Raw genomic sequence first — 23,447 nt, 5'->3', positions numbered from 1 at the left:
TAGAGTCACACAGGTAGGAAAAAATAATATCATAGATGTTTCATCTGCATTTTGTAAATGACAAAACTGAATCTCAGAAATTTTGCCCCTTTTGGGGGTTTCAGCTTTTTGGACTGGATTGGAGCAGTGCTGGCTCCTTTGAATGCCCATCTGCTGAATCCTTTCATTTATGTCAGTTTTCAGTAAAGAGTCTACAAATTGAAATAAGTTATTGTGCCATAAGTATGATACTGTCATAGTGTCTTAGTTATTTTGGGAGACGCTAAGACAAATGTATTTTTAAGATAATTCCATTAACAGCAATTAATATGTCTACATTAAATGGGTAAGGCCAGTGTCCTGTGTAGCAGAGCTTTGATTTCATTCATAAATGAAAACCGTTCTTTTTTTAATTGTTGCATTCTGTATTTGTATATCTTGTCACTCTTTATAAATCCATTGATCAAATGCGTCATTTTTCTTTGGGTTTACTCAAAAAGGGCCATTTAGTTTCTGATTGTGACTAGGTTATACAGAAAATATTTTATTAAGTAATTTAAAATTGTCTTATAAAGATGAATAATCCAGCTAAAGATATATATTAAAAATTTAATAATACATTAGTGATTCATAGTAAAGATCCAGAGAATTATTGAATAAATATATGAATGATGGCTTGAAAAACGTACTTCGTATGACATCTCTTGGATATAGACATGACTCATATTACTTGAAAATGCCTTATTAAAATAATATACTTCATAAATGAGTTAATTTCTTTTTTTTCTTTTTTAAGGTTTCAGCAGAGCAGCTTTACCATTTGGGTTAGTTCGTAGAGAATTATCCTGTGAAGGTTATTCTATAGATCTACGATGTCCCGGCAGTGATGTCATCATGATTGAGAGCGCTAACTATGGTCGGACAGACGACAAGATTTGTGATGCTGACCCATTTCAGATGGAGAATACAGACTGCTACCTCCCAGATGCCTTCAAAATTATGACTCAAAGGTAAATGTTTACGTGTTATTATCCCATTTTAGTTACTACATCCAAATGCGTAAAAGTATTATCATAACTCCAGACTGGATAGATACAGTGCATATCTCAGCCTATTCATTAAAGTGAGTTAGGGTTTTACCTACTAATGTTGCCTTCTACTTTATAATATTTCAACAACATTTAAATCTCTATATCATTTTTATATAGATTGACATATCAGAAGGAATATGTATTACAGTTTTTTTTATACATCATAGAATAAAAGTAATTGAAATGTAATCTTGTTTTTTAAGCCTTCAAAATTTTGAAATATTTTATAATATCAAGAATGTTTAAATGTCTGGGTCTTTGGCAATAATTGTTCCTTAATTTTTTTAAATTAATAAACTTAATTTTTTCAGCAAAAATGAGCAGAATGTACACAGAATTATCATACTCCATCTCCACACGTGCAAGACTTCCCTAACCATTGACATCCTGACATCCCCTACCATGGTGGTACATTCGTTATAGTAGATGAACTCACATTGACACATCATTATCCCCCGAAGTTCTCAGTTTGCATTAGCGTTTACTCTTGTTGTTGTACATTCTGTGGGTTTTGACAGATTTATAATGACACTTATTCACCATTGTAATATCATACAGAATAGTTTCACTGACCTAAAACTCCTTTGTGTTCCACCTACTCATTCCTCCCTCCATCTAACCCCTGGCAACCGCTGATCTTTTTATTTTCTTACAGTTTTGCCTCTTCCGGAATGTCATACAGTTGTAATCCTACAGAATGTAACCTTTTCAGATTGATTTCTTTCACTTAGTAATATGCACTTAAGTTTCCTACATGTCTTTTCATGGCTTAATAGCTCATTTCTTTTTAGTGTTAAATAATATTCCATAGTCTGGATGTACCCCAGTTTATCCGTTCACCACCTACTGAAGGATTTCTTGATTGCTTCCAAATTTTGGCAATTATGAATAAAGCTGCTGTGAACATCTGTTCAGGTTTTTGTGTGAACACAAGTTTTCAGTTCATTTGGGCAAATACCAAGGAGCATGATTTGTTGGATCATATGGTAAGAGTGTGTTTAGTTTTGTAGGAAACTGCCAAACTGTCTTCCAAAGTGACTGTACCATTTTGCATTCTCACTGGCAATGAATGAGAGTTACTGTTGCTCCACACCTCACCAGCATTTAGTATTGTCAGTGTTTTACATTTTGGGTAGTCTAATAGGTGTATAGTGATATCTCATTGTTTTAATTTACAATTCCCCAATGACATATCATGTTGAACACCTCTTAATATACTTACTTGCCATTTGTGTATCTTTATTGGTGAGGTGTCTGTTCTGGTCTTTTGCCCCTTTTTGTAATTGGGTTGTTTTCTTATTGTTTAGCTTTAAGAGTTTTTTATTTTTATTTTTTTGGCCATGCTGCGTGGCTTGCAGGATCCCAGTTCCCTGACCAGGGATTGAACCTGTGCCCCCTGCAGTGGAAGCACGTAATCCCAACCACTGGACTGCCAGGGAATTCCCTTTAAGAGTTTTTTAAAATATATTTTGGATAACAATCCTTTATCAGATATGTCTTTTGCAAATATTTCCTCAATCTGTGGCTTGTCTTCTATTGATCTTCAGTTTTAGAAAAACAAACAAAATAAAAACAACAGATTAAGAAAGTTAAAACATATAGCGCTCATTCTCTCTTTTTTTCTTCATATATAGATAATAGGAAGGAAGGGAGGAAGGGGGGTGAAGGAAGGAAGGAAGATAGAAAGTTATTTGGGTAATATACCAATTTTGGTTAATTTTGTGTTTTAAAAATGATGTGTTGGAAAGTGTGTTATAAACTATAAAATATATGAATGATATCTCTTAACTGGACAGTTGTGTTTCTACAAGTAAATAGAATACAAAAAACTGCTGACAATGGGTATGGACTTTCCTCTGCCTTAACACAGAGCACCTAATTCTTGGCATCTTTTTTTTTTTTTTCATAAATTTTGGTACTCTTGGCATCTTAATTAGAGTTTTCTTATATGTCAGGTATTAAAATTGTGTTCGTTATGATTGAAAGTAATATCCAGCAATCCCAGTTATTTGGAACATAGAGACTCTCTGAAGGAACACAAGTTTCACAGAGTTATATACAATGTTGATTTTGTATTTTGTTTACTGGGAAAACCCTTTATCCTTCTATTCAAAGCTTACACCCTCTCCTCTTGCCTCTTTCCCCCCACTGAAAACAGTCCTCTGTCCAGTTTTGTAGCTTGTATGCTAGTCTACCTTAAAGTAGAGCAGGAAATTTTCTAGACTGAGGTCTGATCAGTGTAGGCACAGTGAAATCATCTAAAGGTGATAAGAGCAATTAAGGAAATAATGGAAAAACTTTTTAAAAAATCCAGTCTATAAGACTGTGGGTACAAATTGCTGTAAAATCTCTAATTTCAAACAGAATAGGTATTAGCATATTTTTATTGATAGCAGATTATTGTAAGTTTTTTGTTAATGTTGATACTGATCAAGATATTTTTAATAAACAAGAGGACATATATAATACTTTTGAAAGATTTCCATCAAAATGCTTTTATTTTTAGTTTTTAAAGGGTAGTTATTAAAAAATTAAGGTAAAATCTTATTTGCACAAATGGCACTGGATAAAGTTTTTTTGTGTTTTTTTGTTTTGTTTTGTATTTTGTTTTTTTTAAAAAAAACAAAAGTCCTTTATGGACTATGTAGGATTTGAAATCTGGCTTGTGAAACAAACTACGTAGGATAATATACCTTCTTTAGAAGAATGGATTCTGTGCTCCAATAAAATTGTAATAGAACAATTTGCCCATAGTATTTAAAAAATTGAGAACTGCCTATAGCAGGCAGACAATAAAGGTAACCGCTGATAATTGACCATTTATTCATTCTTAATATGTTGATCCGACTGTTCAGTGGTAGTGATATCACATGAGCATCTAGAACTAAGCCAGAGAGAAATAGGAAGTGAAAAATGATTATGTACAATTACCTGTTTTTATTAGACTGACAGGCAAAAAAGCAGTGGGAGTTAGTACAAAGAGAATTTGAAAAGAGCTGGCCCTGAGGAATTGTGCTTTGTAGGTAACTTACTTTTGTTTGTGGGGTTATACATTTAAATACATGGTTAAATATCTAGCACAACACATAAGCCTTATCATACTTGTTAATATAAATGTAATTGCATAGTATAGGAAATGTACAAGATAAGATAGCAAGTTATTTTCATTGTTTCATTATGTTATAAAAGCAGGGCTACATTTTTGATAATACATTTTTTTTTTTTTCTTTTTCTTTTTTTCGATACGTGGGCCTCTCACTGTTATGGCCTCTCCCTTTGCGGAGCACAGGCTCCAGACGCGCAGGCTCAGTGGCCATGGCTCACGGGACCAGCCGCTCCGCGGCATGTGGGATCTTCCCGGACCGGGGCACGAACCCGTGTCCCCTGCATCGGCAGGCGGACTCTCAACCACTGCGCCACCAGGGAAGCCCGATAATACATTTTAAAGGAAATAGAGTTTGGGGTATTTAAATTCTGTGAAAGCATACTGTAATTTCCTTGCTATCAAAATCTCTGAACAATTTACGGTGTGTTAGGGAAAATAAGGGGTTAGTTCCAAAACTGCCTGTAGAAACTCCATTTTTATATTGTTGTATTATACTAGTGGCTTATTATTATTTAATCAACACAATGACAATTTAAACATGAACACTTTATTGACAAGGAAGACGATGTTAAGATGACTTGAAAATGAGTTTCATAGTGGTAATTTATAAGTACTCCATTCTGTGTATGTCAGATTATAAACCCTAAAGGAAGTCCACCATATTTGACTATTACATAGTTTGAAATAGCTGTAAGGAAATTAGGTAGACAATATTTTTGCAGCTGAATTATTACAGAATAACTATTGAATGTGTAGAATACTTGTCCCTATTTTTTAAATTTAAAGATACTCTTTCAATATTTACAAATAAAGTAAGAGTTATTTTCACCAAACTCCTAATAATTTGACAAATTTTTCCATTTATAATCATCAGAAAAATGTGTTAATAATGTAGAAAATCAGACTTCTTTAATTTAGGAGATTTCTCTTTGGAAAAATTAAATAAAAGCACTAGATATTTTTCTATTAAGTTTGAAACTCCCTGTTTTCTAAATATAATAATGGATATAGGCACAGAAATTTCAATACCATAAAATGTGTTTATATTATAATTCAAGGCTTTTCTACCCCCCCACCCCCACTGTCATCACTTCATCAGTTGAGAGTCAAGTAAATAAACACAATTGTAATTCTTGACTGTGGTGATAGTAAAAGTATCAATAATTGTTATTTATTCTCTATTTTCTATTTCCTGCTCACTTAAAGGTATGAAACCAAGACTATTACTAACTGATTCTACTTGTCTTTTAAGTACACTGAATGGCTCATCCTAAAAAGTGAGAAATGAAACTCCTTCCTAAAATGATACGTGTTTTAATACTCTATAAAATGATCACCATTAGAGATAATTTTTTTAGCACTCTTTGAAGATAATCGTAGTGGGGTAACTTAAATATGAAACAGTTTCAGCACTTTGAATTCATTAAAGCAAAGAAAAAAACACCTCTTATTACTACTCTGAAGTATTTGATGAATAAGTAAATTAGAATTTTGCTAACAATACTGTTTCTTTGTAGCATTGGGTACAATCTAGTTAAAGTGATGTGCTAAATTGTACCTGAGATCCTCTTCTGGTATTGCTTATAACTGTCCCTTTGTTCATTTATTCACTCTAAGAACTTGCCAGTTCTCATCAAGGTGGTTTGGTGCCTTAGATTATGCTTTGTAATTGTCCTTAGGTTTTTCTTTTTTTATTAGCACTCCAGCCAAGAGATCTGAAAGTAAGAAAGTATGTAAATGTTTACTGGGTTTTAAAAAAATATTAAATGTAAGGTTAATGGGCGTAGGTAGGTCCAGTTTTTCAGTCTTAACTCATACTATCAGATGTACATCATTGTACCTCTGTCAGTGCAAAGAGGTTCTAAAAGTAATATGTGCTGCTCTCAAGAAGATGATAAGAATACATGCCTCAGTTTTTTCCCTGCAGTAGGAAAGGTATATTTTGTGTAATTGATTCAAAGATAGGCCCTTTTTTTGTGTGTTGAAATTGCCCAAGGAAAGTAAAATAGTGTCCTAGACTTAGGGAACTAGCCTGATTCCTTCAAAGATTTTAGCCAATTTTTTTAGCCCACTTATGGATACCAACTGGCTAGAACCTCATAGCACAACTACAGTAGGTTACTTATTAAATAAAATACAGTATATTTTTGGTTGTTAAACTACCGATTTAAGTTCCTTTAAGTTATTTGGGAAACATGGTGGAATATAAATAAATAGTTCAGCAAACAGTTGTTTTTACAGATGTGGCACTCACAAGAGTGTTGAAAGAAGAACATACAGATGAAGCAAACATAAACATATACTTGGTAGTTACAGGTGAACAGATAATATTACCTACAGAAGTTATGTGGTTTGAGCGTGCGAAAAGCTCTAGAGAGCACCTGCATTTAAGGGGAAGAGGTAAAGTTACCATCAAGGAAATCAGAACAAGAACAGGAGGGTAGTGTCTCATAAGCCAACAGTAAAGTATAAAAGAGATTCACTTTTTTCTCACTGCTGCTGAAGATTTTTATTCTATTTAGCTCAAATAAAAGAACGCATTAGGATTTTTCAGGATAGGAGAGTTTCAGGATAGAAGTTACGAAAATAGCATTCAGCCTTGCATAGGCCATATGAATTAGATACCACTCTAGTCGCAGTCATCCAGGCAAGGAATAAATACATAATCTAGATTTATGAAGTAGGAGTACAATTCAGAGATTTTTTTTAACTTAAGGGGAAAAAAATCTAGCTTCTAGAACATGGGAACAATTTAATTAAATTAAGCTAAGTAAGAGCCAAAACTTATTTCAGAGCCTAGATCTTGTCCACAAAGATTGGGATGATGGACATAAGCACAGAGTCGGGACCAGATTAATCTATTCCCATCCTATACCCCATTCAATAACTTCTCTATCCTTGAATTTTCCTTTTCTAAACCTATCAGTGTCCCAACTTATTATCTTCAAGTATAATAATTACATTTTATTTAACAATGTTAACCCAACAGCAATTCAAGTGGTGATAATTTCTTGTGTGCCTGAGGATTTGAAGAAATGTGTTATTTTATACATATGTGTGTTACTTTTTTTCTGTTCCTTGGTTCTTTACATTACAGTAGGTTATAGAGTGAGACTGGAAAAATGAGTGCATTAGCTTCTTCACCTCCCTTCTTGCTACGAAGCAAGGCACATAACTCTCATAAGGACTCTTTATGGGCGGGAAAAACCATAGGCCATTGCTTCTATTTTAAGAGAGTTATTGAATAACAGATTTTTGGAACTGCCGAGGAATTTGGGACTCATCATAGTATAGCTTTCTCTCGTTTCGCTTGGAGAATCAACTGTCATTGCAGTCAAAACACTTCATCCACATTGTAGCATGTATATTCTCCTCACTTATTTTTAAAATATCTTTGAGGAGGAATGGCAACACGATATCCTTCTTTTTACTTTGTGAACCTTTAAGAAGGTAGTTTATTTGCCACAGAGGCTGAAACCTCAAATCCTCTATACCTGAAACCTCATTAATTAATATCCTAGTTGCATGAAAATTGATTCTTAAATAATATTTAATAATTATTCTTAAAAAATTCTGTTATCTAGTTTTGTATATATACTTCTGTTATTTTCAAGTATACTGATAGATATTAAGTGTGTGTAAAATATTTAAAGAAAGGAGATACTTAAATAACATGCACACATCCACACAAAACCTTCATATGACAACTGATGCATGTTCGAAGATTCTCAGAATTTAACCAAGAAAATCCATTAAAATGTAGTCACAGTTCTGCCAGTGTTCTCTGACAAACTTCATGATAACAGATTTCTGTGTGGGCATACTCTCCTTGACATACAACCCTTTCGACTTTTATATTGATGATTCAGTCTTCATAAAGAAACTTTGTATCCTAGTCAGAGCTATATAAAAGAGGTTTTTTTTTTTTTGGGGGGGGGTACGCGGGCCTCTCACTGTTGTGGCCTCTCCCGTTGCGGAGCACAGGCTCCAGACGTGCAGGCTCAGCGGCCATGGCTCACGGGCCTAGCAGCTCCGCGGCATGTGGGATCTTCCCGGACCGGGGCACGAACCCGTGTCCCCTGCATCGGCAGGCGGACTCTCAAGCACTGTGCCACCAGGGAAGCCCAAAAGAAGTTTTACTTAGTTATTTTTTTGTTCCCTGACCTCTTTATAGGTATCAATAAACTTAAAACTCATCTTTCCAAGATATTCACATCCCTTCCTTATTAATCACATTTTTTAGAGGGAAAAGTTAGCTAAATCTGTTCCATCATCTAATTTGATGTTTTGTAATATTTTAGTGGTTGACATATTTTGTTCTTGCGTTATTATCAATAGTTGCTAGTCAAGGGATACCCTTCTCTTGCCTAGTATTTATTCAGTGTACCTATTCATTCTCATAGGGTCTAAGCCTGCCATTTCTGAGAAACTGCAGCCTTACCTTTATGCTGTTTATCCCAAGTGCTTTTATCTATCTGTGGTGTCAAGTTTATCAACCATTTGTCTATTAAGAAAACATGCATCTGGGCAAAAATAAATAACTCAGATGCTGCTAACTCATCATCTCTGAGATGTATTTAGGTTATTTCCTGTTGGGTGATGGATTTGCACTAATTCTTTCACTCTTGGCTGAGTTGTTTTAAGACAGCTAACTGGAATTACAAGCACCTCTCTTTGGCCAAGGATTGGGAGGTTACTAGCACAAACTCTCGAACCTTAGTACAGTAATAAATAACAATTAAAGCTCTAATTGGTATATCTAATTGAGCACATACTTTGCATGTCACTCACTGATAGGCGTTTAAACCAAAGCACGCATTATAGAAAGGAAAGACTATTGGCAGTAATAAACATGAACCATATTAAACATTCACATTTAGTGTGTAAGAAAGACAATAAATTATAAAATGGCTTAGAAGGCAAATCATCTTAATATCCCTTATGACCCTCCTTTTCAAATGTGGAAGAAAGAAACAGTCACATCAGAGATTCTGCCTTACAGGGTCCTCTGTTTCTCCTTTTAAGATGAAAATTAGTAGAATAATTCTGCTGGATAATGAACACTGAGAGTACAAGTGTGACCTGCTGGTTTTACTGGTGCTTAATATGTGGGTTTTACCTTTGTGTACTGGTGGTCAAGGAAGCCAGAACCATTTTCCCTAAGGACACTATATTTCCTAAGGATTATTCAGTGAAATTAAGAGCCTTAAATAATACCATGAAAGTTTGAATTTGATTTTATTTTTGGACAGCTACTGTCAGATGAGAGATAGGGAATATAGTTTTTAAAAGTAAAGACATATCTCATTTAAACTCTGGTGTTTTTATTATTAGAAGTGTTTTTTATTTTTGAAACTAAAGAGAGGAGAATAAATAAAAGTGAATATGAATATCCATTTGAATTTTAATGTTATAATAATCTTCATAGTCTCAGTTATCACTTATGCCAGCTTTCTCATTTGAGAGGTGAGTGTTATGGATGAGATGACAGTGGTATTTCAGTAGTACATGTATTGTCATATACCTTGTAGATTTTTACTCTCTTAGAACATTCTCTGCTACACACTAAACATGGGTTTCTATTTACAAAGTAAATTTAAACAAATCAATTTAGTGACAGAAACCAGGTCTAATTCAGCATTATATTACTACAATGTATTGGACAATCAAATGTTAAATAACTAGATGAAAGCACGCTAAATCTGTTTACATAAGACTATTTTCAAATACTCATTTGAGTACTTTGTTTTGTACCTAAGTATGATATCTTTTTAGTGTGTATCTGCTTTCTGAAGTCAATACTACTAGCGTCAGTATATAAATATGACTTACAAGCATCCTTTTAAAAAGAGTTATACTTGGAACAAATAAATATAGTTGTTTAATCACAGTTATAGAGAACAGAAATAAAATTTTATTTTAGAGTTTCAAATCAAGACATTGCCACTATCTTTCCTTTGGATATGGCTTTTTCTTCTGTTTTCTCCTCTTACGAAAAACTCATAGATAAATGCTACTGAACGGTAGTATGAAGCATATTTTCTACCAGTATAAAAAATTAAAACAAATTATGAATTGTAAGTTCACCTAAGAATTTGGAATTATTTATCTTATGCAGTTCATATAGGCATTTTTATTACCAGGAAATAAATTTATGTATTCATTGAAGCTTTGGAATAATTCTACTGTCTGAAAATATGCTGTTTATTATTTTATTATGTCATAAATAATAACAAAATATAATTTTGAGTAAAGTTGAGAATTTTCCATTCTCATTATCCTTTTTATTTTACTGAGATTTCTAATTAAGTAAAAAAAAATTGCCTATATGTTATTTGGTGGAGAAAATATTTTTAATTGTCAGTTTACTATAAATCCTTGTTTTATTTTCTTAGTAGCAGTTTAGCTGCTTGACTTTGCCACATCAAAAACGGGATAGAAATTGTGAGTCAGTATCATTCATAATATACTCTATTGACTAATTTTATTAAATGAAGAGAGAAAAAGATTTGATATCAATTGCTTAAAAACAGCTTAAACTGTCATTTATTATGGCCCTATTAATTTTTCCATATATTATATAATGAGATTGCACACCTATACTATATTAACAACAACAGCAATAACAGAAAACACCAGTATGGATATCTACTTTTTATATTGCCTAAGAAAAATTACTGTGAGTAATTAGATTTCTGATAGCATTTTACTAATATTTATGTCTTGCAGATTTTAGAGACATTCTTTTTACTTACTATTTTCTTTAAATGTCTTATAGCAATTTAGTTACAGTTTTTAGTGCTGTTTGCTATTCTACAATTAGGATGAGAGCTAACATCTCTCAGATGATTCTAGGAAGAGTCTAGTTTTGAAGAAATATAAAGAAGTGAGCAACTCTGTAATCTTAATATTTATTTCATATAAATCAATCAAGTGTATCGTGTAGCTAATATGTGTTGCAGTTCTCCCAATATTTCTTCGCTTGTCATATGCAACCAATAAAGACGTGGTTTTAGAATGCCCCACGGCCTTGAAGATAATGTCTGAAATGAGAGTCACTCTGTATAAGTTGTCAATCTCAAGACAATTGTCTGTTTTTCAGACTATAGGCCTGTCATTTTTAATGACTTCAGCTGTAATTTGTGAAAAAGGTACTGTTTCTAAAGGTGGGTTTATCCTGAAGCTAGTAATGAATCTTTAATGTCAGAGCCTTTTGCTTGCACAGGCCTCTTCCAAGGCATTCTCAGGGTCCCTAGCAGTGGGCTCACAGGGTCATGTTTTTGTAAAATTTGCTGAAGTATGATATTTAAACACAATCTTTTAAGGTTTTGATTTCATTCTCTGACTTCTCTGTTACAATTTCTCTCATTTATGGCTGCTTAGGGGTAGCTAAGAGCATTTGGGGATTCTGTTAAGTGGAGGTTCAGTTGGTGATAAATTCAGTTTGAGTTTAGTGGGGGTATTTTTATGTGGTTTGTAGACACTCATGTACAGTTTAGTTATTGTTAGCTATTCTGGTGAAGAACTGGCCTCTAGAAGTACTCCTGTTACTCATTATACTGCCTTACTGATTGTGACGTAAATATGTAAGGCCGGATGTCATATTACAGTTTAAAAGTGTCCCATGGCACCTGAGATATGTGGTCAGTGGTGGAGAAATAATGTTTGGAATATGTGGAACCAGAAGCTAGGCTGGAAAATTCTTTCAGTCATTAAAGGGTTCTTACAGATAACTAATCAAAACAGAAGTTCTCTCCTGTATATTCTTGGTGGATTATATACAGTAGTACACAGAGAACATATCCAAAGGTAGTACTTACAATTGTAAATGCCCCATACTTTTCTCCGCTTTTAATGAGTATCATATCAAATAGAATGTATCAGAATACCTGTGTTTGTGGAGCACGGGCTGTAGCACTTCAATGCACATGAGCACCTGTGACATTGTAGGTACATGCCTAAAGTATCCAGACCATCAATAATGAAAAATAAATTTTGATCAGCTGTTTAGGAGGAAAAGCAAAATTATAGAAAGTGACACTATGAAATTGTGAAGAGACAATCCTAAGATATATGGTGAAAAAATTATTAAGGGAAGAATTGTAAAGGAATGGGAGGCAATTAAATTATTAAAATGTTTTTTAGTTTTCTGGGTTTTGTAACTTGTGATACTTTTAGGCTTTCTGAAAATTTGTGTTGTTTGTTGTGGTTTCCTTTTTTTTTTTTCTAAATAAGTATTCACTTTGGTACCTCATTTTCTACTTGTAATTCTTTTCTATTTTTTCCTTAAATTGGTACCCCTAAGTATTATAAGCTGTAGACCTTACAAAACTTGAATCCACCCCTGCTGTTTTTATTTATAATGTGTTAGTTTCTTGAAATTGGCACAGTGTTCCACTAGACAGTCTTAGGTTGATATGTACATTTTAGGATATTTCTTTGTATCTTTTTAATTTTATCTCATTTTGTCTCCTTTATCTTTAATCTCCAAAGATTTAGGGTTTCACAGAAGAAAGAGTGAAAAATTAAAAAAAATTAACAAATCAATTTATTAATTTAATTAAGTAGATAACAAAATATTCATTCAGTAAAAGAGCTGAGATAGAAAAACCCATTTTCACAGTTTATGTTAAATAAATGCTTGGTTTAAAACCTTACTATTATAATATAGACTAAACTAAGGGAGTTTTTAAGCTACATGATTTTTAAACAAACTTTCAAGAAATTATACTAATGAGCTTTACTTTTATACTTTCTTCCCACTCTCCCAATTCTCCAGTTTGGGAAGTTTCCTTCACCCTCACCTCCCACTCCTATTAAAACCTTTATGTGGAGAAAAATATTATTTTTAAATTACTGTGTGATGATTTCATAGTAATCATTAATGATTAGTAAGTAATGATTTCAGTAAATTTCTATAACATTTATAATCAAAAAGTCTTAGTAAGTCAAAACCTTTTTTTATTATTACTCTTAGAACTTTCTAAAACAATACAGCAATAGGAGGAAAGAGAATGAATGCTGAATTTTCTAGGACATTTTAAAATTTGGTAATTTTATTCCATACATTAAATTTTCTTATGACGCAGTCCTAAGATATTCTCATCGTTCATTCATGGAATTCTGTATATATAATTTTTTTTTTTTTTTTTTGGCGGTATGCGGGCCTCTCACTGTTGTGGCCTCTCCCTTTGCGGAGCACAGGCTCCGGACGCGCAGGCTCAGTGGCCATGGCTCACGGGCCCAGCCGCTCCGCGGCATGTGGGATCTTCCCGGACCGGGGCACGAACCCGTGTCCCCTGCATCGGCAGGCGGACTCTCAACCACTACGCCACCAGGGAAGCCCCCTGTATATATAATTTAAAAGACTGTTTATAAGTAACTTTTGAAATCTAACTGTGAGTTATTATGTGAATGAGACTATACCTTTTAAAAATGTATATAAACAGGTATGTTGGATTGAGATAGATAATGGTCATTACAGGTATATTATCTGATACATTGATTTAGAACCTTTATATGTGCATTGCCATTTATTTCAACCCTTGACAAGTAGACCTTTATTAAGCTGTGATGATCACTGAATATGAAATGTAACCAAGATTATTTTTTATTCAAACATAATTTAAATATTCATCAAAGAGGAGTTATGCTTCAGACTGACAGAGACTATTAACATCAAAAAATATAATTAACTGCATTGGGTCTCATGAAGCAGAGTTAGCCAAATAGCCGAGAGGTCTAATTGCTCTAGAATTTGAGAAGCAATGGTTTTATTTTATGCTGTAGCTGTGAAATTAATAGTAATGTGGTTTCCTATGTGGGCCAATTAAAAGCTGCCTGTTAAGGTTCATTGCTGTATAGGAAACCCACTGAATATCCCTTAGTAAACAGTATTGACATGTCAGTATGTACAAGAAGATAAAATACAATAAAAACCGTGAAAATGAGAAGTGGTATTAAAAGACCTGTTTTTGAAAACAGTCCATTAAACTCTTTACACCATTACAGTGTTGCAGTGGACGTTGTGGTATGCCCTCCAGATTCTCCCTTCAGATCAGGCCCGTTTTCCCCCCCTGCCAAGGGAGTTGCCAGTGGATGGGCTCACAGTGAGTCCCTGCCCAGGAACTGCCATGGGCTGAAGGGATCTTAAATCCTTCTGCCCAGAGGCATCCCTCATTGAACGCCAGAGTACAAAGGCTTGGCCTTCTCATCTTTTGCTTCATTTTGAGACATCTCTGAAGGGTTCTGCCAGCCTCAGAGCTCCCTCCCTGAGGAGTTTGCTGGGCCTTTCTCACTCTACCCAATCCTGCTTTACTCATGGCAACACTGATAGTTCTAAGAGCGTTATAAGCCTCTCAGAGCTCCTGGCTCAAATTCTGCTTCCAGTGTTACCCAACCTAAGGAAGGTACTGATATAAAAACAAGTCCTGTCAGTGGTATTGGTTACATACATTATAGGAATCTGTCAATCAAAAACTAAAATGGTTTTAAAGCAAATTTTAAAAATGCCCAATTCAGGTCTAAAACATGGCATTTTACGTTGTAATGTTTATCTTTGTCATGTGGTCCTTTTTCTTTAATCAAGGTAATAGGCGGACCTTTGTGATGCTCTTCTGCTTTTTAGTTGAATACAAAAAGAAAGCATTCTTGATCGAACCCAAAAGATTTTGCCTTGCCCAGGCTGTAGAGATTTAAAAGTGGGCAGACATTCTAATGGCATTTTGACATTAATGAGGTTGCTGAAATGGAAAAGTTGAAGGGTCAAAGATAACAGCGGTAGGAAGATCTTAACAGTGTTTCTTTTTCATAATAATGACATCAAATATACTTAAGAAATGACTGTCATTTCTAACATAAAATATGTAATGTTATGTGTGAGTGTACCACTTTAAGTATTAGACTACTTTTTGTAAATAAAAATAGTGCTAAAATTAGCTATAAAATGTGCAACTTCACATATGGTTTATTAAATTAGGATAATCTCATTTTTTTAGCTGTAATTTTTGTAAGGCATTAAAAATCTTAAAATAGCATAATAGATTTTAATGTGTGTAGTATAATTAGGTATACATTGTGTCTTTAATCTGCAGTGATAGTTTTCCTGGTCATTCACTCTTTAATATGCTTACCCTGTTTATATCTGTGGCTTAAGAGTACATGTTAGTTTTCAGAAGAGCAGTGTTGCTGCTTCACAGCACACAGCGCTGTACTCCCAAGCCTGTACATGGTGTTAGCGGTATTTAAAGCCCTTGAGTGTAACATTTTATAGCTCACGATGAACTGAGCTTTCAGACAAGTTACTGATTTGAAGCTAATTCAAGCTGGGAGTATTACATGGAATGGAAGCCTTCTACCTTCAACTGTTAGAAACTTTTACAAACCACGTAAATCAGAGAAGTTTTACTTTGGTTTATACCCCGGTTATGGAACTGTGCTTGACTTCTGAAAATTATATCTTTATCTTTCATTCATTGATTTATGCCTCCAAATAATTACTGAGTTGTATGGTGGGCAAGCTAATGTGTCAAACACTCTAAAGATATTTGTGAACAACTGGTAAGAATATATATTTTTAAGTGTATGGACTGGTGTTTATGAAGTTAATACATTTTAGAATAAAGCACAGTGTTATACACGTGGTTCAAAGATTCTTAAAACAGACACCTCTCCAAGATATTATAATCTGGTGAAGAAGATGAAATATATATAGAAATAACTATGATACCAAATCTCTCAGATAGCACAGTAAATTTCTAAAAACTGATAGATAAGGGAAAGCGATAAGCAATGGCATGAGGTGGGAAAATTATACTATTTGTTGAGGGAGTACTAAGTAAGTGTTAAAGGATTTATTCAACTTCTGTCCTCACTCCTTTAAACTTTCCTTACCATGTCCCATCTCATTAACTTTCTTCTTCCTTTTGGGTATTCTGAATTCTTTTCTTGCACTTAGACCTCGGAGGAAAGGATTTTCAAAGATTGTGTTCTTTATATTTCTCAAAATTATGGAACAGTTCTATAAGATACTGTATTTTAAAAATTGTTTTTAACTCTGTAATGTCAATATAGAAGATAACACTAGGGTTTTAAGCCCTTCATACTGACTCTGAAAACAAGGAGTTCACTCTTTTCATAGCAGAGAACAGTAACACATAAGTTCACATCCATTTGTTTATTTTCTTCTGCTTAGATATTGTTTGGATGTGGCATAATTAGTGTATTGCAATGCTTTCAAAGTTGTAGGTATTCCTATAACTAGGATATAGCAGCAGATAATGTCTTGTATCACTGTTTCTAGTGCCAGGCCCACAGGTGGATATAAAATTATCATTTCCTTCCTTCCTTCCATCCTTTCTTCCTTTCTGTCATTTATGTATCATTTATCTATCTGATTTTAGATAATTTCTTGCCTTTGTGACTGAGATGTAGCAGAGGACACTTCCCTTGATCTGTGCTTTTTAAAAAAGGAGCGCTTTTGGTAGTTCGCTGTAGACTGGATGCTTGCGAGTAGGTATTCAGTTATCGAGAATGCCATCAGCAATGCCTTGTTTTCTTATCAGCTTCCTCCTGCTGTCAGCTTGGCACTTGTTTCAATAGAAAAGGATTTACATCAAATGTAATACCTTATTATATACAGCTAACATGGGGTTTTTAATTGTGCAAACACATGAGACTCCTGCAGTGATAGTCAGTTTGATAAAAGGATTAGATTATGAATATTTTGTCACGATTAAAGATTAGTTCTGATTTATCAGAAGTAAGCCAGTGAAATTTTCCATATATTTATCGTCAGGTGAGACTCCAGAGTGTATGAACCACAGAATATCCACCTCTTGGTTATTTATATTCAGATAATGGGTATTAAGGATTATTTTTAGCCTTCCACACCTGTTCTACTGCTAAGAGTATCCCAAGAGTCTGTGGTTCCAGTCGTTTGCCTTTATTGTTTCTCATCTCTTGTCTTACAGAACAGTTAGGCAAACATCTGTACAAAATTTCTGCAGTTTTTATTAAGGGAAACAACAGTGGTATGTATCAACAGGACATTTTGAGTTGTTCCTTCAATTAAAAAACCCTCAATAAAATATAGAAGAATGAGAATTCCAATTTAGGAAGAACTTATTGAATGAGCACTTCTTGCCCTAAATAGGACTAGGCATTCCAAGGAATTTAAAAGAAGCCTAACAACATCTAACTGGAGAGGTAAAACTAGGGTCCTAGAAACAACTAAAGGCATTCATGGTATGAGACCTGTTACGATGAAGTGCCTAGCACTCTTTGGGGTGTTTGGAAAAGAATATAAACAAAAACACAAGGAGTTTACAGCTTAATTTTAACAAGGAAAATACTTGGTGAGTTAAATAACAATTTTATGCAAAATATAGAAGAGAGCCACAAAGCAGAATATGATTAATTTCTTCTTTCTTAATTAAGAAGAAATCATTCAAGAAGTGTATTGACAGTAATTTCCGTGGGAATTCAGTTCAGATACATCTTTTTAAGTTAGAACAACATAAGGAAAACACAGATAGATAGTGGTTTTTATGAGGCACAAAGTTAATATCAGATAATTAATAAAAAAAGATTCATGACTTGCAGAATAATTGCATAGCATTTTGTTTTCCAAATGAGAGTTTTCACTTCGTCGACCATTAACTATGTATTTCCCTCTCCTCCAACATTAATTTATACTATTAAGTTCATACTGTTCATAGTATGAATACTATTAAGATATTGCTCACTTGTCCTTTCACATCCCCTTTTACACAAAGCATTCCTATATACTTGTTTATAAACTATGTCACATATTTTACTACCAAAATATTTGCAAGTTACATGAGGAAAATAAATTACTGTAAAACAAAAGTAATAATAATAAAAGTGTACTTAACTGAAAAACAAGTTTGATGAGGAAATAATAGTACTAAAAATCATGAAAGATTTCATACTGAAATAATTCATTTTGCGTAAAGAATAGCCGTGCTTTCTTGCCTCTTGGTTAAAAAACCCAAGCACTTATAGAACGTTGTCATTTTAATAAAAACTGAAAAAAATTCCTGAATTGAATAAGTACTTTAACAAAAACTTGTACTTTGTCTTAACTTTTGCATAGATGGTAAATTTTTAAAAGCTACATCACCAAAAGTCTTATGATTTTATGTCCATGCTTTCATTTTGATTACGTAGGAAGTTCTGTGAACATTCATTGCTGTGCTATAATCAAAGTGAGGTCTGTAAAAGAGGAAATTATATTAGCTGTCAATTAGACTAGAGATGCATTTCTTTTATAGGCAGAGATTTATAATACTGACTAAATGACATCCCATGAAACATCTTGGGAGGCAGAAAAAAATATTTATGGCATAATTTTCCTGTTTGTCAAAATCACATCTAAACCAAGGGAGTTATCTTTAAGGTGAATTTAAAATAGCAACAACAAAAATCTAGTTTACTCAGTTTTGCACTGTAAAACTCCTTTTAGTTGCAGGTTCTTTTACATTATTTCAAACTCTAATCTTCTAAGCGGGTAATTAATGGACCAGAAAAGCCATTTGTGGGAAACAAGAGCCATAAGGGTGAACATATTTCTTCACAGAATGATCTTTAAGAAGTAAATAATTACAAAAGGAAAAGATTTGGGATGACCAATCTAAATCTGAGGATAATTAGAAGGAATAGAGTATGAAAATCAAAATGCTTGGCATGTACAATTCTCATATCATAACAAGACTAATTAAATATTTAGAAACCAAAAATCCCCTCACAATTTGAAGAAAAATAACCCATGACAGAAGGGTCTGTAACTTTGCCAATAATTAGCAAGGGTTACAGGAAGGAAAAGCGTCACAGATTGGCTCCAAGGCTCTGAAAGGTCATGTCTTATTATGGTGTGTCTTTTATATGGTCTGGTAACAAGTTTCTTGCTAATTTAATCTAACTAGGGCATCCCATAGCGATATCCCATTTCCCTTGTTAAAAATGTGATAGTTTCTGCAAGTGCAAACTGTAGTAGGTTAACATTTTTAAAAATAATTGCTCCTAATTGATACAGGTCATAATAATTTTTTAAATTGTTAAAAGCAGAGGTCTTGAAAATTTGGACTCGGAAGCAATATTTTTGAAGTATTTCAAAATTTTATAGCTTTTATCCCCACTTGAATTATCTTGTTCCTTTCATTAAGTAGTTAGACCTGATGACCCTGTGAATGAAATTTAGTCTCAGTGGCATGCTTTGTAAATAAATATTTCTTATTTTGCTAATAAAAGCAAGTACATTTATGGTGAATGTGCATTTCTGCAAACAAGAGATTTTGTACTGGATTAATAAAGCTGAGTGAGTCCAGCCTAATTTGCATTAAACTGACCCCAAGGTCCAGTAAAAACTGCAAGGAATTTCAAAGGTTTCTAAAACATAGAAGGTTGTTTTTAGAAAATCAGCATTGTCGTTTCAAAATCCTAATTTTAGTAATTAATGTGGAATTTTTGAGAATTTTTTTGAGTTTCTAAGATGCCAATTTAACTATAAATATTAAAGTATGCATACTTTGTGGTTTTAATTCCTGACACAAAATGATTATGGAAGGTATCACTTTCATGTTATTCCTGTTTTCAACATACTGAAAACTAGAATGGCAACAACCTTCTGCATATGAGCCTATGCAGGATTTTATTTCAAACTTTTGTTGATTTGCTGTAGGTTAGCTGATACTTATTTTTTTGGCTTTCTATTTGTTACATACTATACACTTTTTCAGTCAAATAGGTTTATGTTTATATATCAATAGTCCAGACAGATATTTTGTATTCTTGCTTATAGTTATTTAAATAATAAATTGAATTTTTCTATACTGTTTTCAAATACAGTTGTAAAGATTTAATTACAGTTGCAATTTTTAAAAAATTAGGACTATATTTCAAATTTTTGAAAACACCAGCATATAGGAAACTGAATGGAATAAGCTTAATATTATTTATTTTTTTCCAAATTATGTATCCATGCGTGTATCAGTACTCAAGTGTATTTTCCTAGAGATTTCGGGTAGCAACTTTAGTTCAATAATTCAACTTAGTTTCAAGGATTTTAAAACACTTTAAATAATACAATATTATAATGCTTAGAGTATAATATCCTAACATGCCTAAAGAATTAAATACTATATGATGAATAGAAATCTTCTACAATACACAAATTATTAAATAAATTATGAGAACATAGTTATGTGACAAATGGGAACATTACTTTAGAACACCTCTTTTTTACCACATTAATTACACGTCATTTAGCTTCCTGATGTTATGTTTACCTAGCAATTAGTTAGGCTTACAAATCATCATTGATAAATATTTTAAAAATGCAGGACCCACTTTCCTTAGCTCTACAGAATGGAAGTTTAGATGATAAAAGGGGATTTCATTACACAGTTTTAAAAAAGGCTTGATTTAACATTCAACTCAGTTTCCCTCTTTCATCTGTGAAGATGATTGTAACATTGTATCTTGGAGCATAACTTCTTTTTATCCCTCCAGTTTATTTGGTTACTTTGTTTGAGCAAATTTACTTAGGAACTTAACTATTCATGTTTTAAGATAATCTACTATGTGTATAAAAATTTATTGTAAATTTGGACTAAAAAAAGATGGGTTCTAGTGCCTAGCGTACTGCATTCATTCCTTGGTCATTTGGAATTGTTAGTGCATGAAAAAGTTATTTGGAAGCTAAAGGGTACTTTTTCCTCCACCCCTTAAACAGATCTGTCTCCTTAGTGTTGTATTATTGGCTTTCATGATACAAAACTGCTTCCAAATTGACAGAATTCTCTGAGAATCAGGTACAGCTGATTGAAGCAGAATTGGACGTCTGATACTTATTTTCTAATAACTGTGTTTATTTACAAGCAGCAGTAGTCAGGTTAACCATTCATCATTATTTCATTCATTCAAAAACAACTACTGAATTCCTGTTATGTGCCAGGCATATAGTCACCTCTAATAAAAATGTATAGGTTGACAGTGACCTTTTTTCTTTATTTTCCTTTTCCTTCTTGCCCTCTGTGGTAAATTTAAAAAATTTGTATACTTGAAGAGAATAAAATTTACTCATTGACGTATGATTTTTTTTTTGGTAATTGAGGCTCAAGAATGAATATCATTTCTAGTCCATTTGTTAGAGAATGGGTTTATAACATCAACTGTAGATGTTCTATTCAGTTAGAAGATATAGTTCCCCATGTGGATGTGGTTTTAAACTTCCACAGTACCCCTGTGAATGTTCTGTTTATATTTGACATTTTGGAAAGGGATATCATTACATGTTTCCCTAGTATCTTGAAAGCATTTATTTCATCTCCAAAAAGTAAGCAGTTTTAACTAAGACAGAAGGTAGCTCAGGAAAGAAACAGACCTGTTACTGCTAGTATTTTATAATTAAATTTTAAAAATAACAGATGCCACTAAGAGACTGAAATTATTGATGCAGTCTTCACTGAACAGACATTCTCAATAAAGAATTGGACTAATTGTAGAGGATGACTCCAAATTTCAGCAAACATTAATTTTTAGTTTCTGTCATGATATACTAGGCTTTTCTGTTGAATGCTGGAGTATTTGTTCAAGTTGGTAGATTTTGCATTTTTAATCTTCCTTAGAACTGTGGTGAATAATGGCCCCTGGCAGGAGATAATGAAATTTTCTTAATTTATATTTTCAAGCAGAAGCTTCAATTGAAAATGGCATCCTATGGCCTGGAGACATAGCTCTAGTGCAAGTTTCAGGGGAGATGCAATAATAATGCAGTGCCACTGAGATGAGGAAAGATGGGACAGTGAAGAAGTAATTTAAGGAAGAAGAAAGAATGTACCAAAGCTTTATTGTAGCATATCTAATGATCTGTTGAAGATTCCCAATGGTTTTTGGAGCATGACTGGAGAAACTAATGTTATCTTGCCAAAACAGAAGCCCCTGCTTAATCAGCAGAACAAGACTATTGATTAGAACACCTCTCACAATAGATTACACATGGAATCTCATCTCCATACTTTGCACTTGGTAAAGTGTAATAATGAGCGTAAGGTAATCAAAACAAGAGTAAAAGCAATTTGTTGGGCATTGTACAATTCAAAATTAGAGTTGGAAAGGAAACAAATTTGCATGAATACTTCAGCCTGTTTTTAAAGCTGTGCATAGGAAATCATATGGGAAATACAGGGAATACTCGGAAGAACAAAAGATGTTCTGCCCCTTAAAGATTTGCAAATCTATGTCCATCTCATATAAAGGAGTAATGCTCTTATTACTGATATTTTTGTTGTTGTTGGTAATTCATATTTGTTAAGGGATTGTGCAAAGAGTTTGCCTGCGTTATCTTATTTAACCTTAACGACAAACTTCTAAAGAGGGTATTATGGTTTACAGATGAGAAAGCTAAGGTTGAAAGGTTTAATATGTTGCTTACGGACTCACAGTTAAGTAAGCAGCAGGGCTGGAACTAAAACCCCAATTCTTTTTTATTCTAAAGCCTCTGCTTTTAAACACTCATCTCCCCAGTTAGCAAATAATTTTGCTTCTGAACAGAGTCAAACGATATGCTATGATGGTGATTTCCATACAGCTTATTCTCAGCTTATAATAATGTGTGCATTGTTCCTTCTTTCATTTACAGTTTTAAAAGATTAAGGAAAAGCAGCATATTAATAGTTTGTTTGCATTATTAATATTTCATTAGTGATGAAGCACTACTGTCCCCTAAATAAAAAGATGTTTCTTCAAATTCTGCTGTTTAATCTCTGCATGATAATTTATACATAATTTCCATATACTAGTATGTAAATTAATGGTAATATACATTTGTAAAATGCATTTTTATCAAGTACACATTTTTCTTGGCAATATTTAGATTAGAAAATTAGAGGAAGAAATATTTAATATGATAGAAAGTTGCAACCTAAAATAATGTATAGAAATAACATATAGGTGATTTTTTTAATAGTGCTTTTAAACCAACGATGTAAAATAATGTTTAGCTTTTTATCTACACATGCCAACTTGGAAATTTTTGGAAATGTGGTTAGAATATTAAAAATGACCATACGCTTAGATCTGAGACTGAGTGCGTATGTAGTTTTACATTAACTTAGTAGGTGGTATTAAATCATACATTATATCCCAGAAATTGCTTAGAAGTAAATTTTTGCCAGGGCTGCCTTTATGTCCCTTGAGTTCTTTTTGAAAACAATTGTATCGTATGTTTTCCTATAGTTGAGCCACTTTAT

General features: G+C 33.2%; 1 protein-coding gene across 10 annotated transcripts in view; it reads left to right on the top strand.

The window, feature by feature from the left end:
• The window catches only part of ADGRL2 (adhesion G protein-coupled receptor L2), a 213,208-nt gene that overhangs the window by 131,393 nt on the left and 58,368 nt on the right, over positions 1–23,447 (top strand). For all 10 annotated transcript variants that reach the window (XM_029230776.1, XM_029230771.1, XM_029230775.1 and 7 more), the window contains exon 3: positions 776–989. In XM_029230776.1, coding sequence (XP_029086609.1) covers positions 776–989 — 214 coding nt within the window. The remainder of the gene's footprint in view (positions 1–775; positions 990–23,447) is intronic.

This window comes from Monodon monoceros, unplaced genomic scaffold (genome assembly GCF_005190385.1).
Source record: "Monodon monoceros isolate NGI ecotype Baffin Bay Population unplaced genomic scaffold, NGI_Narwhal_1 Super_Scaffold_18, whole genome shotgun sequence".
Taxonomy (NCBI): domain Eukaryota; kingdom Metazoa; phylum Chordata; class Mammalia; order Artiodactyla; family Monodontidae; genus Monodon; species Monodon monoceros.
Note: the sequence above shows the minus strand (reverse complement) of the source record. Positions and strands in the feature narration are given on the sequence as shown.